The 18,526-nt window shown below is 47.9% G+C and overlaps 1 protein-coding gene across 3 annotated transcripts in view; it reads right to left on the reverse strand.

The window, feature by feature from the left end:
- Srgap3 (SLIT-ROBO Rho GTPase activating protein 3) overlaps positions 1–18,526 on the reverse strand; it is a 231,494-nt gene that overhangs the window by 105,971 nt on the left and 106,997 nt on the right. For all 3 annotated transcript variants that reach the window (XM_051155035.1, XM_051155034.1, XM_051155033.1), the window contains exon 2: positions 9,126–9,318. In XM_051155035.1, the coding sequence (XP_051010992.1) occupies positions 9,126–9,318 (193 nt within the window). The remainder of the gene's footprint in view (positions 1–9,125; positions 9,319–18,526) is intronic.

Below are 18,526 nucleotides of genomic sequence, written 5' to 3' on the forward strand. Positions count from 1 at the left end.
CGTCCTCCGTGGGCTCCTCTCTCTGACCACTTGGTCCCTGGCTAGGTGCTATCTGGGGCGGGGGGCATCCTTGCTGGAGGAAGTACATCACTGGGGACAGGCTTTGGGAGTGTCTCACCCCACTGCCAGCTCTCACTCTTGGCTTCCTGTTTGTGATTGAAGATGTGCCCTCTCAGCTTTCTGCTCTAGCTATCTGCTGCCATGCTGCCTTAGCCATTATGGCCTCCCCTTTGGAACCATAAGCCAACAAAATAAACGTTTTCTTCCATGAGTCACCTTCAGTCATGGTTTTTATCGCAGCAACTAAAAATATCAAATACACTGGGTGAACTGTCCACAGCCAGGATAGAATTGGAGCTACCCATTCTGAAGAAGGCTGGCATCTGTGACCTCAGCCACAGAGGTACCAGGCCCTCATGACCTCAATGGGCCACCAAGGTGAAACAAAAAGACACCTGGACCTGAGAGTGGTACTCTCCATGTCTACCTTCTAGTGATGTGACCACATACAGGTCCCCTATGTTTGTGGCCTGGCTACTCAAACCATGCCACTGAACACCAGACCAGAGCTCCCTGGTCATGTCTCAGGGCTCATCTGTGCAATGCCTTTCTGATGTGCATTCTATAGGACCAGGCTTCAAGATGACCTTGAGCACATGTGTGTGGCTCCTGTTCTCCACATAGCGGGTAGTGTGCTGGGAGAGGACAGAACCACTGGAGGTGCCCCAGGTGTGGTAGAATTACACTGGCGGAGTGCTAGAGTGGAGTGCCATGAGGGCACAGAGCACAGGTCTTGAGGCCTGATTTCAAGGTTCACTGAAGTATCTGTGAGGAAGAAGTAGGTAAGGTGGGCTCCTAAGAAGAATTAGAGGGGGTTGAGGGGAAGTACTAGAAGAGTGGCCTCCGTGAGGGGCAGGAGCTTGGTGCATGTATTTAAGGGACTAAGTAAAGACCAGTGTAGATGAAGCATAGGAAACAAAATGCATAGGGATGGGCATGGTACACAGTGAGGCTGCAAGGCTTGCAGGGATGCTGGGTCCTGGGATGCCTGCTGCATCGTCGCATGTGCCATCTGCATTGTTTTCTGCATCCTGGGACTACAGATGAGGATAGAGGGTCAGGAATCTGTGCTTCCACTCTCCTTTTCCTGGGGTCACTGTGCTCTTTCAAAATGGACCCCAGGGCTGATATCCAGCTCCCTCTCAGCCTGCCGCAGTCCTCTTTTTAAAAGCCATCAGAATGAAGCAAGCCAGCCTTTCCTCATCTCAAGGCACACTGCGAGCAACTCCTTTGCTTTTCACAACTTGCATCGAAGCCTCTCCTCGGCAGGCAGAAGCTGCTGAGCTAAGACGGAAGGGCAGAACTTCCGCAGATGTACATATTTTCTTTTTTATGGCTAGAAACTAGCAATGAACACTTTTGGTGAGTCACAGCTTGCTTGCTTTGGCTAAGAAAGGTGGAAATGAGGTTCCAAGAGACTGAAGCTGGAGAGGCCAAGCCTTGCCAAGCTGGTGAGTTAGGAAAATGAAATTAGCAGCAAGCTAGCTCTGCCAGCTTCCCGGCTGGGGGCTGGAAAATTCCGCTTAGCAAACAGAACCCAGATCCAAGCCTGCAGAACCCAGGAGGCACATGAATCTAAACCCAGCACCTTGGGATCTGGAGAGCACAGGCTCTGCAGCTGACACCCTCTCTGGGCACCAGATCTCTGTCTTTGGTCAAGTCCTAAAACCCTTGCCCCACTAGGAAACACCTGGGTAATCTCACCATCTCCTTTCCCGTGCGCCTCTGTGCCCTGGCTTATCTAACAGAAAAATGAACACGACACATGCTGTATACAAAACCAAGCAGAGGAAGGGCCTTCCTAAGGCTCATCTGGCCAGTTATTCCACCCTTCAACTGTAGGTCATGAGGATTCACCATTACTGGCCTTCAAGTCCCTTGTCTGTCAGTCGGGGTGACATTTCTGCTTATTCTCCATGTCTCACTAGAATTCTGGAAAGGATGCATGAGCTAAAGGTTGGTGAATGAGGTCCTATATAATTCTTAAGCTCCACCATTATTTTACTTACTGAATTGGATGGATACAAAACTGGATTTCTACATCCATAGGGCTCTTTAAATCAACCCATCACTCTTAATACAAAAATAGAGTGCTGTTGATGTATATATGAGATATATGTACTATCCACACACAGCTAAGCCACACCTGGTTATATTTTGTAATTCATCAATTATGATCTCTGAAGATTCCAGGGAACATATGTGGGAGCAGTGAAAGCAAGATGGAAAACTAAGAAAAGGAGAAGGGGCTGCAGCCATCACAAAGAGCCTAGAAAGCACTGCCATGGAAGAGAAAAAGAGATGTGGCAATCAAAGGTAGAGGATAGAAGGTTTTTAAGATGATGGAATGTGGAAGACAGAATGTGGAAGGTGGAAGATTGAATACAGAAGATGGAAGGTGGAAGACAGAATGTGGATGATGGAAGATGGAACGTGGAATATAGAATATGGAATGAGGAAGGTGGAAAGTGAAATATGGAAGATGGAAAGTGGATGACAGAAAGTGGAAGGCAGAAGGTGGAAGATAGAATGTGGAAGACAGAATTTGGAAGATGAAATATGGGAGGTGGAATGTGGAAGGTGGAAGATGGGAGGTGGAAGACGGAATAAGGAAGGTGGAAGGTAGAAGACAGAACGTGGAAGATGAAATATGGAAGGCGGAAGTCAAAATGTGGAAGATGGAAGGTGAATGATGGAATGTGGAAGATGGAAGACATTACATGTACGGTGGAATACAGAAGATGGAGTGTGGAAGATGGAGTGTGGAAGATGGAGTGTGGAAGATGGAGTGTGGAAGATGCAAGGGGGAAGGTGCAAGGGGGAAGATGGAAGGTAGAAGATGGAAGGTGGAAGGTTGAAGACAATGTAGAAGATGGAATCTCAAAGACGAAATTTGGAAGGTGGAAGATGGAAGGTGGAAGGTATACATTGATAAAAGATGAAAGGTGAAAGATGATGGAAGGTAGACTATGGAAGGTATAAGATGAAAGGTTGAAGATGGATCATAGTGATAGGTGAATGTGGAGAACAGAAGGTAGAAGATGGTAGAAAAGGGATGGTGGATGATAGAAAGGAAGAAGACGATGGAAAGTGGAGGAGAGGAAATCGAAGTGATGGAAGGTAGCAGTGATGGAAAATGGGTGATGGGAGATTCAAGCGATGAAATTTGGAACTAAAGAACGGCTGAAGATAGAAAGTAGGGAACAGATGGTATAAATAATAGAAGAAGGGATTTGAAAGGTTGAGAGAATAAAGATAAGGTGAAAGAAGGTGAAGATGACAAAAAGGGGAGAATGGAAGGTAGAGGTGATAGTGAAAATTAAAGAAGGTGTAGGATAGAAAATTGAAATGATAGAAGTACAAGAGATGTTGGAGGTGATAGAAGGTGGACAAGGGACAATAGAAAAAAGAAATGATAGACATTTGGAGCTGATAGAAGCTAGAGGGTGGAAGGTAGGGCTGAGGGAAGGTGATAATTTTTTATAAGGAACTGTAAGCAGACCCAAGTGTGAGCTTGCACCAACATCAGGATTATCACACCCCAAAACCCAGGATCATTATCTCCCTTTGATCTTAAGTGTGTGTGTGAGTGTGTGTGTGTGTATGTGTGTGTGAGTGTGTGTTTACACACATATGCATGCATACACAGAGGCCAAAGGAGGATGCCGGATGTCTTACTCTTTCCCTCTATACTTTTATTACCTTAAGACAAGGTCTCTCAGTGAACTAGAGCTAGGTTGGCAATGAGCCCCAGTGATCCTCCTTCCTCCACCATCTCTATAGTGCTGTTACAGGCATGTGCAACTATGCCTGGTCTTTATGTGGGTTTTGTGAATTTGAACTCAGGTCTTCATGTTCAAACAGAAAATGTTCTCATCCACGGGGCCATCTCCCCAGTCTGCTGCTGTCTTTTTCTAAAGAAATTTATAAAGAACTTTCCCTAGTCATAGTTTTCTTTTTTTAATGCTTGCCATAAATAGAAGGTAACTGAGAAAGTAACTTTAAGGGAAACAAACAGCATTATGCATTCTTAGGTGGGTGGCTGAGACCTGAGGTTTGTTGAAAGGAACATGACAGAGGCTCTCTTCTCAAAGCTGAAAGAGAATTTAAGTTAGGACTTAGGGAGCACAGGGGAGCCGTGCTTCATTTGAAGGAGCACTGAGTTCTGTATTGTGTGATGAGAGAGACAGAGGCAGAGAAAAAGACAAAGAGACAGATTAGAAATGGGCTCCTGTGGGCTGGAGAGATGGCTACCCTGTTAAAGGCTAGGCTCACAACCAAAACTATAAGAAATGGTTCCTTGCTTTCAAGTACCCAGCAGGAAGAAGGCCATATGCCAGATCTACAAACTGTATGGTTCCTTGGGAATCTGACCTGAGCTCTCTGAGCCCCACAGCTAGCCAAGCAGAAATAGAAGTTTTCACAGGAGCCTTTCCCAGACCCCTGATGCCCACCCAGGTCTACGTAGATAGCTGACTCTCAGCAAGTACCAACCCAGGCAGAGAGCCGAGAAAGTGGACCTGCCATGTGGCAGTGCAGCCAGAGGCACTTTTGCATTTGGAGCCTGGTAAACTAAGATTCGAATCCTGCCTATAGTACCTGCAACTACAGCTGTGTACTAAGCAAATTAATTTCCCTAAACCTTATTAGTTTCAACTGGGAAGATAAAGATGTATCTGCCCTGCATGTCTCAACATAAGATGACCATTATTCACCCGAGAGAGCATGTGGCACAAGGTAAGGTAGACTGATGTGAGAGAACCTGGAAACTAAACAAATTATTAGTGTGATTATGGCCATGGAAGCAGTCCTAACTGTCAGCAAAGACACAAGCCTGAGCTGAGGGCTTCCTCCATCCCTACCTCTTCTGCCCAGATCTCTTACTCTGGATCTTCTACCTACCAATCTTAAATTACATATTGCAAAAGTGCTTCTCTGTCCAGAAACAACCCAGAGGGCTAAATCTTAGTTATACAAGCATTTTAGAGACATGGTGCAGCTGTGAAAACCATGGCACTTCTTCCCCCAATAAAAAGTGTTTTCTTGGCCAGGTGTGGTGGCAGATATCTGTGAGTTTGAGGCCAGCCTGATCTACAAAGAGAGTTCCAGGACAGCTGGGGCTATTACACAGAGAAACCTTCTATCAAATTTTTTAAAAAGTGCTTTCTTGGAAATGAAGCCAGTTGTTCGCTGGGATCCTCTCTCTCTCTCGACTGCTCTGTGAAGCTGAAGACACTCACTGGCCTGAAGATCTCCACAGACTATTACACAGCATCCAACCACACATCGCCCAGCTCAGCCCTAACTGCCTTTTCCTCACAAATAGTTCTAATGTGTTTGAGTAGGATTCCCTGTTGCTTTTCTCTGTGGCCCACAGAGCAGCCAGCATCACTTAACCCTGGACAGGACATTGTCATGAGGCATAGTCCCCCGAAAGGCAAGAACTACCAAACCCCAAAGGAATTAGAAGGAAAGGGGCCCCAAACACAGAGCACTATTTTGGTGGAATACTGTTATACTTTGGGGTCTTTGTAAATCAGAGCTTTGCATACGGGGTCTCCGGGAGAGCTAGTTTGTAAAGAATAACTGCTTTATCTTGGGGAGCAGAAACTCTGTGGTCAAATAGCTTTCAGACAGAAGATAATAGGACTGATTACTTGGTACAAACCTCTCAGCCTTCCACACACAGCTGGGGACAGACAGCGGGCTGAGTGAGCATGGTGGTGCACCCAAGATACAGGAGGTGGATCTCTGTGAGTTCAAGGCCAGCCTGACCTACATAGTGAGTTCCAGAATACTCGGTGATTCCCAAATACAGAATTCCTTTTCTTTTTTCATCCCCCACCAAGTATCTCAAAGTACTGGTGTTAGAACACACGTGGCTTCAGGGGGAAAGGTCTTGGCCACAGGAATTCTGTCTCTGTACACCCAGCCAGCTTGTTAGGATCAAGCCACCCACCCACCAGAGCAGCAGGGTCAGGCCCCTATATGCTGCCCCTGATAGCATCTTCCTGCTCAGGGAATGCTCCTGGTTCCAGACCATCAGAAGGAAAAGCAAAGCTTCCCCAGGCCTGCTCCAGAAAGAGAAAAACTGTGACCTTTATGCTGGTAATAAGGAAGACAGACCAGCGCAGCCTGTGAGAAGACTGAAGACCACCCGTCATCTAGAAAACTACCACAGTGCTGGCTGATCACCAGAATCCCCAGAAAGGCTTGCTTCTGCCCCAGAGCTTCTAATGCAAAGGCGGAGGAGGCCTCACTCACCAGCTATCTTCTCTGTCATTTCAGACTTGAAACCCAGTGTATATCCACAGAGGACAGAGCAAGGCCTCAGGCCAGGGTACTAGGGTTGCCTCACTCTCACATAAATCCTGCCCATCTCACTTCAGTGACAGGTGACAATCTAGATCCCCCCTTTGCCCCCCCCCCCCCCCCGCCACTTCTCTACAAATGCTCAACCTCCCCCGGGACACCCAGGAGCCAGCATCAGGCCCTGTAGAGGTTAAAGGACAGTTTGTGAGAAGTCAGTTCTCTCCTCCTACCATATGGACTCTGCAGATCAAACTCAAATTGTCAGGTCTGGCAGCAAGCCCCTTAATCTACTAAGCTACCATGACAGTCTTTCTTTAAATCAAGGGCCACATGGAACTCAGCACTTTCTGCAGCTGTAAACATCCCCACAGCCCAGGCCAATTGGGAAAAGCTTGGGCCTTGAGGAGAAGTAGGTCCGTGGCACAAAAGGAGACTCCCTGACCTAGAGATGGAGGACTGAGCCCCTGACCTAGCTCTGTCCCTAACTTGTTGTGGCATCTTCAGTAAATCAATTGTCTCGCAACTCCCGTGAACTGCACAGGGCAAGAATGAATAAATAGAAAGAGTCACATGGTATATACTCACTAACAATTGGGCACTAGCACAAAAAGCATGTCCCATGAAAGTCTTCACTTACCAGGAGATTGGAACAGATGTGAGGACATCACATCTGGGACTCTAGGTAAGACAAATATAGGAAATGGGGAAATAGAAGGGCCCAGAAGGTCCTAGAAACCTACAAGAAGAACATCGTGATGCGTGGATCGGGGCCCAGGGGGGTCTGCTCAAACTACTGCACTAACCAAGGACAATACAAGTAGTAAACATCGAAACCCTACTCTGATCTACCCAATGGACAGGACATTTTCCACAGTTATGTGGAGAGCAGGGACTGACTCTGACATGAACTCTGGTGCCCCATATTTGACCACCTCCTCTAGGTGGGGAGGCCTGATGGCACTCAAAGAAAGAATAAGATGAGACTTGATAGCCTATGACCATATAGTGGAGGAGGAGGTCCCCCTCGGTCATAGACCTAGGGGAGGGGAATAGGGGGAAGGTGTGAGGGAGGGAGGAACAGGAGGATACAAGTGATAGGATAACAATTGAGTTGTAATCTGAGTAAATTAATAAAATAAAATAAAATTGTAAAAGAATGAATAAACTCCACCCTCCCTGCCTTCCTTTTCTTTCTTTTCCCTCTTCCCCCCTCCTTCCTCTGTCCTGTTCACAACACCCCATCTTTGCCCTTAGCCAAGCTCACTGCAGTGACAATAAAATAAGACCTGAGAAACAACCTGGCAGCTCGGGTACCCTTAAGTGAAGAATCTATCGGACAGCCTGGCTTCGCGAAACACCCAGGCTGAAGGACCAGAGGACAGCACAAACTCCATGAACAGAAGCACCAGCCAGGTCACCAAGTACCTTGGGGGTCAAAGGTGAGTCAGCAGGAAAACTCAACTTCCAAAAGCCATCAGGGCTGAGCCATCACATTAGTGTCACATTGAGGGTCTACCCTAGCTGCACTGGCCTGAGTGACCCCCTAATTAGACTTTCATAGCCTGACAAGCAGCCCGCTTGGCCCGACTGCCAGCTGCGGCCCCCATCCATCTAGTGGCTGAGTTAATGAAGTCATGAGGGGCTAGTAGGGCTCATTATAGACAAGGTGAAGGAATAAGGGATCCCTGTATCCTTGGGGCTCTGTTCTCACCCCCTCCCTGCCCCCATGCTCACACTTAGGATGTGAGGGGAGCTGGTTTCAAATCAAGAGGAAGGAGTGGCAGACGATGAGACCCCCAGCTGTGCACACCCATTGGGGATCGCTCTGGTGAGTAACTAGAGGCTTTCAGAACCTGCCAGGGCAGACAGAGAGCCTCAGCACTCAGAGCTCAGGGTGTGAGCAGTTCCGGATATAAGAGGCCTGTGCGTTGTAAATAAGAAGATTAGGAAAGTGTTTTGGTACTGAGATCCTCCAGAACAGCAAGGAAGAAGGATGTCCTGCGGGCCTGGTTCATAAGAAGACGTTCTAAGGATATAGTGGACGAGCTGGTACCCAAGTGAAACCCAACCAGATGAAGTCAGGATGTGTTGAAAGGAGGTACAGAGTCTCAGCTGGACACAAACGCGCAGCTCCATGCCACTCGCCTACTCCCTACAGCATCCTTCTGCATGGAGGCCATCTCCATCTCTCTCCCTACAGCATCCTTCTGCATGGAGGCCATCTCCATCTCTCTCCCTACAGCATCCTTCTGCATGGAGGCCATCTCCATCTCTCTCCCTACAGCATCCTTCTGCATGGAGGCCATCTCCATCTCTCTCCTACAGCATCCTTCTGCATGGAGGCCATCTCCATCTCTCTCCCTACAGCATCCTTCTGCATGGAGGCCATCTCCATCTCTCTCCCTACAGCATCCTTCTGCATGGAGGCCATCTCCATCTCTCTCCCTACAGCATCCTTCTGCATGGAGGCCATCTCCATCTCTCTCCCTACAGCATCCTTCTGCATTGAAGCCATCTCCATCTTTACTTGGTGCATGAGAACAACTAGCTCCCAGGGGACAAGAGGAAGCTGCAGAAGCCTTGCAGGACGACACAGCAGGACACTGCAGGACCTTGCAGGACCTAGCAGGTGAAGGTCCAGTCCTGGTCTCCTCATCCTGTTTTGGCCTCCTTCACCCGTTGCATCTGCCAACAGCCCTCCCTGCCCGGTGCGGCCCCTACCCCCACCCCAGGACCCACGGCCAACTTCTCACTTGAACTGGTGCTCCCGGGAGCTGCGAATCTTGGAGGAGAAGCGTTCGGCTAGCTTCTCCAGGCTGCGGGAGTACTCCAGCTCAATCTCAGCTTTCCTGCGGAAGAACTCCTGCAAGTCTTGCAGCAGCTGCAGCCGCGACTCTGACTGCTGCTCCAGGCATTTGAACTGCTCCACCAGCTGAGTGCGGATCTCTGCGGGAGGCAAGAAGCTGAGCGTCAGGCTGTGGCTGGGGACAGCAGCAGGACCCACACCTACCCCCAGAGCCCCAGTCTTGATATGAAGAGCTTTGGCAAGGACCCCATCTGTTACACAGTCTAACCCACACTATTTCCCAGACTTGGGTCATCCATATTGCCATCACGCTCTCTGATGGATTCTCAGGCCATTGGCTAGTGGACTGACTAACTTTTCTCACTGTAATCCTCTTGCTTAAAGTAAAAAGCTATATATAAAGCTCCAGAACATGGGGAGCCCTTACAGCCCGGGATATGGTAAATGAGTTTTATGATGACAACAGTTTTTAAATCCTATTTACGCACTACAACTAGGGTTTGCCAAAGGTCCCAAGGCTTGCCCAAGAGGCTTGCGCTTTTTCAACAGAAAGGAAGTGCCCAGAAAGAGGGGTTTGGATTTTTCTCATCTTCTGTAGGCAGGACCCAGAGAGCATCAGAAGGCATCTGAAGTTCCAGTGTTCGTCAAGGTCATGTCTGTTCAGCTTTTACTTACCCTAAGCTCCATGTGTAAACATCTCAAGTACCACTAAAAGAACCCTGTCCACACTTGAGGAAGCATTGACTGACCAAGCTGAATCTGGGCAGCCAGGAGGACTGTTCAAAAGCTGGAAGTAAAGCTAACAACAACAACAAAAAAAAAAAAAGCACCCCAGTCCTTGCAACCTTTCACCACCGTAACGTGTCCTGATGTCCTAACCGTTACAGCCCACCATCTGGTCAAGTTCTAATACTGTCACTGCCACCTTTCAGGCGCAACAGACCCAGCTCTGCAAGCCACTCTATTTGCACTTCACTGGCAATCTTCTCAAAAACAGCACCATCACCACCACCACCACTACCATCATCACCACCACCATTACCATCACCACCACCACCACTACCATCATCACTGTCATCATCATCATCAAAAAGGGGGTCTGCAAACTGGCACAGACCCACCTACATACAAACCAAGACTTCCTGTCCACATGAGAGTCTCATGGCCTTCCCTATGCCCTCCAGTTCTGCCTGAAAATGCGACGCCTTCTCCTCCTCCTCCTCCTCACTGTCTCAATGGTCCTGTCCCCTATGTCCAGAAACAAACAAACAAACAAACAAACAAAACAAGGCCACATTCATTCAGATTCTAACTTTGATTGAAGACCCCAAAATGGCAAAAATGTCTAGGTGTCCCAACAAAAACAATTTCAGATATTGATGTTAGAAAACTTTCCTTGGGCCAGGCCTGGTGGCACATGCCTTTAATCCCAGCACTTGGGAAGCAGAGGCAAGCAGAGCTCTGTAAGTTTGAGGCTAGTAGGTCTACAAAGTATCCAGGAATTCCAAGATACCCAGGACTATTACACAGAGAAATACTGTCTTAAAAAACAGAAAGAAAGAAAGAAAGAAAGAAAGAAAGAAAGAAAGAAAGAAAGAAAGAAAGAAAGAAAGAAAGAAAGAAAGGGGAGGGCAGGGAGGAAATGAAGGGAGAAGGGAGGGAGGGAGGAAGAAAGGAAGGAAGAAAACCTTCCTCAATTCAAATGACCATAAACCCTCTATGCACAAATAAATAAATAGTAAGTAAATAAATAAAATGTGACTTCAAAAGTCAACATGTCTACTTAAATTTATATATGGGCTAAAAAGAAACATGATAATCAATTTCTAAGCTTTAAGCATAAAGCTATATTAAGATAAAATTCTATAAAGAAAATTATGACTTCAGAGAGATAAGGAATGATATAAAGAATTGTATGCCTTTGGTTTTTTTTTTTTTTAATGGACAGTGGAGAATGCTGATGTACTGCAGAATTCTTCCTATGATCTGGCAACTCCACTCACAGATAAATACCCAAAGGAAGTCAGTACTTACAGATAAACACAAAGTTCATACACAGAACCATAGTGCATGTCACATACACAGCATTAACCGCACACTGCTCACCAACCTCACATACAATACACATTTAGACAAAAGGCACATCACAACACATGCACACACACATACATGCACACACATGTACACATGCCACATACATAAACACATGCAAACACACATACACCATGTGCACATACCTACCACATGCATATGCATACACACATACACATATGCACACACTCGCCATACACACTTGGTGTGGCTCTCACTCACTATCAGTTTTTATACACACGCACACAGTGTGGCTCTCGGTCAGTATCCTCAAAGGAAAAAAAAGGATTTGTGCATGCTAAGCTCAGAGGCTTGGTGAAGGTCGCACATGGCCTATGAACTGTCATCACCGGCCCAGGCATGTGTGTATCCATAGGCCCATGTGTGTAAATGGATGGAAATGCTGTCGCTCTCCTGAGACCCAGCTGCTATATCAACACATAGCTGCAACAAACTTTTTCAGATAGTCCCCTACCACCCTTCAGACCCTCCATTGGTAGAATCATCTTGATGCCAGCATTGCAAGGGTTCATGTGCTATAGGTGTTTGTCGCAGGTAAGCCACAGCACATCCCTATAAGGAGGATAACTGCTGGTATCCTCAACTTCACCCCTGTAAGTGAGGGGGTGGTGGCAAAGGACACCATCAGTCTATGGTCCTAAAAGCTAGCTCAAAGCCAAGCTAGGAATCAAACTCACATCCCTCAGAAGCTGACAATAAAGCTTTGGACACTACAGTAGACTGAGGTTCACTAAGAGCTTGGTGTTTTGGTGTTTTCCATGTTAAAACAAAACAAAGCAAAGCCCACTTTAATTCCCCCATCTCCCCACCCCGCTCCACTCCTGTGTCCTTTGCATAACAAGATACCACTTATTAGAGCGGCTGGGCTGTGGGGCAAGTCTCATGTGCAGCCAGTGTCCTCATGTGGCCAGTGTTCTCATGTTTTAGAGAGAAAGCTCATAAATCATACTGTAATCACAGGGGACAGTCTGGAAGGGGCAGAGATACCTCCCCCAGTGCACACAGCCAGCTGGAGCCTCCAAAGCAGGGCACACAGGGAACCTTCTGAGTCTGGCTAGCTGGAAGTCAAGGTGTCTAGCAATCAGAGACCACCCCCAGTTCCTCTGGGAACCCATCCCTGCTCTGTAAACCCCAAAGGAATTGGTTCCCCAGCTCCTAGTTTCTGTCTTCTTTCCATGAGGCTGCTGGGAGGAGGCTAGGCCTCAGCTTTTCTCCTTGACGATTTCAAAGACAGAGAAATCATATCAAATCAAATGGAGCCTAGTGCAGTAGCTGTCCCCGGAGGGAAGGCATCCAACCAAAGCGTGGCACAGCAAGACAGAAAAACAAAGGGGGTGGAGCAGGGAGAGGGAGGGGCTGGGAAGCTGGGACAGGCTTTGATCTCAGACCCTCCAGGCCAAAGACATCTTCTAGCTCTACAAATTGGGGCTTGAAGCTCAGAGAAGGGGCAAGACTAATCCTACAGCCTAGGTCTCCTGAAACATTCACCCCCACCAAGTCACTCTCCTGATATACTTCTCAGTAGTCCCCCATAGCTTTATAGGATAAAAGTCTTATTTCTCCAGCATTCAAAGCCTACAAATCCAGAGCTTGCCTACCTACTCATGCTCCAGTTCAGTCTCCAGGTCGCAGTCTCACCAAAGCTGCCATCCAAGGCAACAGCAGGGTCAAGACTGGATGTTGTAGCCACAGCCTCCCCAGCAGAAGGCCCGCGGGATTAGGAATTCTAGTTTTTCTCAATGAATAAGCTGCACGGAGCACGTTCAGGGTTGCCCAAACCCTGAGCAGAAGGTCAGAGAGCTCCTCTCTACTCCATCCCCTGCACAGCACCTCTTCTCACACCACACTTGTTACCACTCAAGAACTAGCCCAGATACACTGTCACTTCGAGCCCACATTTTACCTTGGGTTTCCCTCTTGGTGCTCTGCCTTCGGAAGGCTTACGCAAGGCTATAATTGATAGGGCCACTATTATTGCCCCACACAGCGTAGTTTCACTGCCCTAAGAGTCTCCTGTGGTTTGCCTTGTCACCCCTTCCTGTGCTCATCCTATCTTTTCACTACCCCTGTGTGTTCTCCTGCCTCCCCAGTCTTACATTGCCCAGGATGTCTAGAGCTGGGTGGACCCTTTCGGTCCTCCTGACTAGTCCTTTGTCCCAGCAACGTGCATTTAGAGCATTTCCACATCATTTTGCAACTTGGCGGCTCATTTCCTTTTATCATAGAATAATATTCCAGTGCACAGGTGACTGTTTGGTTTGCTGACCTGCTTATCTGCTGAAGGGCTGTTGAGTGCTTCCTATTGAAGGCAGCTATGAAAGACCCACCACAAATATCTGGATGGAGGTGCTTGAATAAACATATATCTTCAATTCATTTGGGAAAATTTTCCTTTCCAAAAAAAGTGATTCATGGCTGGTGCACACCTTTGATCCCAGCACTCAGGAAACAAAGGCAGTCAGAGCTCTTTGAGTCTGGAGCCAGCTTGATCTGTGCAGTAAGTTCCAGGCCAGCCAGGACTACACTGTGAGACTCTACCTCAAAAACAAAAACAAATAAACAAAAAGAAAAAGAAAAAAAGATTCAATTTTTGAGAATTTTTTAGGTTTATAAGGAGGGGGGAAAAAAGGAAAATTTTAGGTTAATTTCTTTCATATGTATGAGTGTTTTGCCTTGATTTACATATGTGTACCACGTGTGTGCCTGCTGACTGCCCACAGAGGTCAAAAGAAAGCACTGGATTCCCTGGAACTTGTTTTAAGCCTCCATGTGGTACTGGTAGCTACACCTGTGTCCTCTGCAAGAACAGCAAGCAACAAAATCTCTTCAGCCCCCAAAGAACTGCGCTATTCAGTAGAAAAATATAAGGCAAATTTATAAATGTTTAAGATGGTCATCTCCAGTTGTATCCACTGTCTGCAAATGACAGCACCCTCATCCTGTTTTCAGTCCCATAAATTTTTGTACAAAACTACTGACCAAGCCAATGAGAGGGCTCAGCAGGAAAGGTGCTTGCTACCAAGCCTGACAACCTGAGTTCAGTCTTTGAAATCTACACAGTGACAGGCAAGAACTAACCTGCAAATTGTCTTCTGACCTACACACACACACACACACACACACACACACACACACACACACACACACACACACACACACACACCTGCTTAGATTTGCTACATCATAACCCTGGGCGGGGAGGAGTAGAGGATGGAAGTTTTAGGTCAAGCAGAGCTGGCTCTGAGTGATTTAATGTTACAAATTTAGCTGTCCTGGCTGATGTGTGAAAGTACTCGCTTAACTTACTTTGTTATTGGTTGAATTTTTCCATAAGAAAGAAGAAGAAAACAGCAGCACAACCAAACCCTGAAGCCAAGCTGTGTTCTGGTGAACAGGTCTGGCAGGTGGGGCCTGCTAGCTTGCCTCGGGCTGAGGCCCATAGCCTTCAGAGAGCCTCTTGGTTCATGCACAAGCCCCAGAGTACCAGCTTAAAAAGCAGTTTCAAATTCAGCTCTCAGCCCCCGCCTGACCTGCTCTGTGAGCCCTGTCATGAGAACGCAGGGGTCATCCAGAAACCCCTGGCACTGAAAGAAGACCTTTCACGGCTAGAACAACCCGAAAAGCAAGATTGCATTCCCTGTAGCCAGTCTGTTCCCTGGAGCTAGGAAGGATGGCGAGCTGGTGGGGCCTCACCTCCCTGTGCGCCTCTCCGGGTTGTCATGATATCTAACGAGGCTGTTGGTCGATGAGTGGGCTAAGACTCAGGAAAAGAAGAGATTTGCCCAGAGCCTCCTAGAGAGTTGCAGAACCATGGCTCGTAGGGATTAAGGGACAGACAAGATCAGGGAGTGCCCTCTATGGGGTCCTTACTGCTTTCCCTTTCAGAGATCATGTCCCATTTCTGGTCTCAACCCCACACTCCTTTATCACCTAGGTGTGTGTGTGCACAGGGTCTTGGCCTGGCTATTTCCACGTCCATCCCAATGTACTCTGACTTTGAGGACAATACCCTTCTGTGGTGAAGGTCCTCATCTCTGTGGGACAGCAAAGCAGGCTTTAGGGGGGGTCACCTGTTCACGTATTCAGCTGCAAGCTAGAGCGGGCTTGCTTTGTGAAATGGAGATAATGCAGTCAGTCCTGTGTTGTAGCAAAAGAGTAGCTCAGAGACACCTCTCGGCTCTGTGTTCAGCACGTGTTACCACCACACCACCGAACTCAGGAGCTACTACCCATGGGTGGCTATTTAAATTGTATTTTACTTTTTGTATGTCTGTGTGATATGTTTGTGTGTGTGTATGTGATGTGTGGGTGTGGATGCATGTTTACATACATATGGGGGACATGTCAAGACCCAAGGTTGATGGTGAGTGTCTTCCCTGATTGCTCTCCATGTTATTTATTGAGGCAGGATCTCTCAGTACACTCAGAACTCCCCATTTCTGCTAGTGTGGCCAGCTAATTTGCTCCAGGGATGCCCCCTTCTCCACCTCCCTCACACTGAGATTGTAGGCAGGGTTGCCACACCCGTAGGTTCTAGAGTCAAGCTCCAGTATGAATGCATGCTTTCACGGCAAGCACTTTTCCTGCTGACTCATGCCCTCGCCCTAAATTTTATTAAAATGAAGGTTGTTCTTCCAGCGCATGCACCTTTGCCTCAAGCTCTCAAGCACACATGTGGCTTGTGGCAAGCGTACTGCAGACTGTTTCCATTGCTAGGAAAGCACTAATTTAATACTCGATAGAATGTACTCATTACACCCGTTTCCTTGAATAGAAACAGAAGCCCAGAAAGGTCAAGACATACTGGATCCCACGACGCACATGTGTGCACATCTGCTCCGACAAAAACAGGTAGTGGGGTCCACAAACTCCCAGAACAGCAGGGTGGTGAAGACCTTCATTGCTCAGCATAAAGCCAAGTACCCTGACAGGGTCCCCCGCCCTCTCCTTCCAACCCCAAAGAAAATGGTGTGGCCAGTCGAATTATCCAGCCAATGTCACTGAAAAATTACATATCCTGGGTGTCCAGACACTGTAGAGATCAGGTGGCTCTACTTGTCCTGCATGGTTGTTGCCAGCATTAGACTGGAAATAACTTGCCAGGCACCCAGGGGACTGTAGGCACAAAGCATCTCTACAGAGGTGACCTGACATGTACAAGAGGTATGTACTCAAAGGCTCTGGGGACAGCCAGCATGGCTTTTAAATCTGTTTGTCAATTGTGAGAGTCAGTACATGCATAAACCATTCACACAGTACCTGGCACACAGTAGGGATGCAGTGAGGGAGACAGCGCTGCTGTTGCTATGGACAATGAGGACCGAAGGCTCGGGTCATAAAGCTATTCCCCAGGGTCCATTGCTTTCGCAGTTGTCCACAGCCTCACAGGAAGGTTGTGTGATCCCACAACTACCTTTTCTTCAGCCTCCCTTATGTGGAAATGCAGCTTTCCTTTGGCAGGCCCCTGACCATTCCCTCCAGCTCTGTGGCCTCCCTGGCAACCAAGGGCCTCAGCTGCAAGGCCCCAGGCAGCTGCTGCAGCAGTTACCCTGGCAACCTGGGCCCAGGCCCAGATGCATCTGCTTTGTCTTTGAGCAGCAGGGAGCAGCCCAAGAGACCAGGAGAGTGCCCCTCTGTGAATCCTCCTCCATCCGGGCTAGTCAGTTCCTAGCACTGTGTGCTGTCTCCTCTCCCTCCTTCCTCTACTTTCCTTCCTTAGCCTTTACCAAGCCAGGCAGGATAGCAGCCGCTACCATTGTGACCATGAAGGAGGAAGAGGTGGCCATCACACCATTTCATCCCTGAACAAACTGAGGTTCAAACAAGAGCAAAGATTTCACAGGCTCTGCCAGGGCTTAGCAGGGCTCCTCAGACTCTAAGGGAGTCAGCCCAGGATGAAGCTATTTCTCTAGCCTGGATAAATGAGCCACTGAGTACTATAGTGGCCAGTGCTGGGTCTGGCATCAAACTTGGCTGCACTCAGACAGAGCTTGGCCTGGGACTCTGTCAAGTCATATGACCTCAAGCAAGCCAGTTCCTCTGTGATCTGTGGTTTTCCCATTTGCAAACTGGAAGGAATTAAAAGCAGGCGTTTGTGGAGTTCTGTATTTCCCATGAATCTATGTTACAGCCTTGGGAGACAGCTTTCCATTTCACAGAGGAGAAAGAGGCACAGACTTGAGCTGGCTTGCCTAGCTTCACCTAACAGTGAAACTTTGGGCTGCCTGTCTTATACCTCATGCCAGAGATGCTTCCCAAACATCTGTCAGACGCCCTATTCATCAGCCTGGTCTTACCTCCTTCATTCCTTAGGGAAGTAGAGGACCGAAGCCCATCAGCTGCAGAGGCTTTGTTGAAGCAAATCTCATCGGCTTGCAGCTAAGCAGCAGGGTGTACATTTGCTGGGACAGCACTGATTGATATAACCTGCACTTATGGCTCCACTTCCCTCAGCCTCGCCCAAAAGGAAGCATGGCCTGTGGGCCAGCATTGAAAAATATAAGAGTTGTTTTGTAATGGTGATGAAGATTCTAGCCGGGAAGGTCGTCCTCACGTAAGAGGAAGTGGCATGGGCTTCATGGCCCCCACACTCAAGAATTAGCATTTCATATATATATTTATGGCCAAGGAGATGGAGAATAAGAGATTCCTACTTCCCACAACCATTCAAACAAGGAGATCCCGTTCTACAGTTCCCGCAAGCAGGAAGCAGTCAGCAAAGAGATGCCACGGAAGTCTGATGGGGTGGGAGAGAGAGTTTCCCCTAACATCTGTGAAGTGTCCAAATAATAACCAGGCCCTGCCAAGAAGTCAGACTTCCCTGACTTCCAGATGTTCAGGGAAAGGCAAAGGGCAGGCAGGGAGAAGCCAGGCCTCCTCCTGCCCAAGTCCTGGAGTTGCAGTCGGCTGTGATCAATCTCAACACGAGATTAATATTCACGACTCTGATGCCCAGTGGTCCCTAAAGGATCAGACGCATTGAAATGAAAAGAATGAGAAGTCGTTAATGCTGAGAGCATCCAGCTGTGGCCTCTGACATGGGGTGCCTCACTTCATGTGGTAGAAGCAGAGAGCGAGCGGATGGGCAGCCTGGAGGCTTCTGAGTCTTTCACAGACCTCACAGCTGTCATATGTGTTCTCTTTAAGAAAGACTTGCCCTATATTTACTTAATTCATGAATAGGTTGACTAGTTGGTTGGTTGGTTGGTTTTGTTTGTGGGGAGCGGAGGTTCAAGA

This window comes from Acomys russatus, chromosome 13 (assembly GCF_903995435.1).
Source record: "Acomys russatus chromosome 13, mAcoRus1.1, whole genome shotgun sequence".
NCBI classification, from domain to species: domain Eukaryota; kingdom Metazoa; phylum Chordata; class Mammalia; order Rodentia; family Muridae; genus Acomys; species Acomys russatus.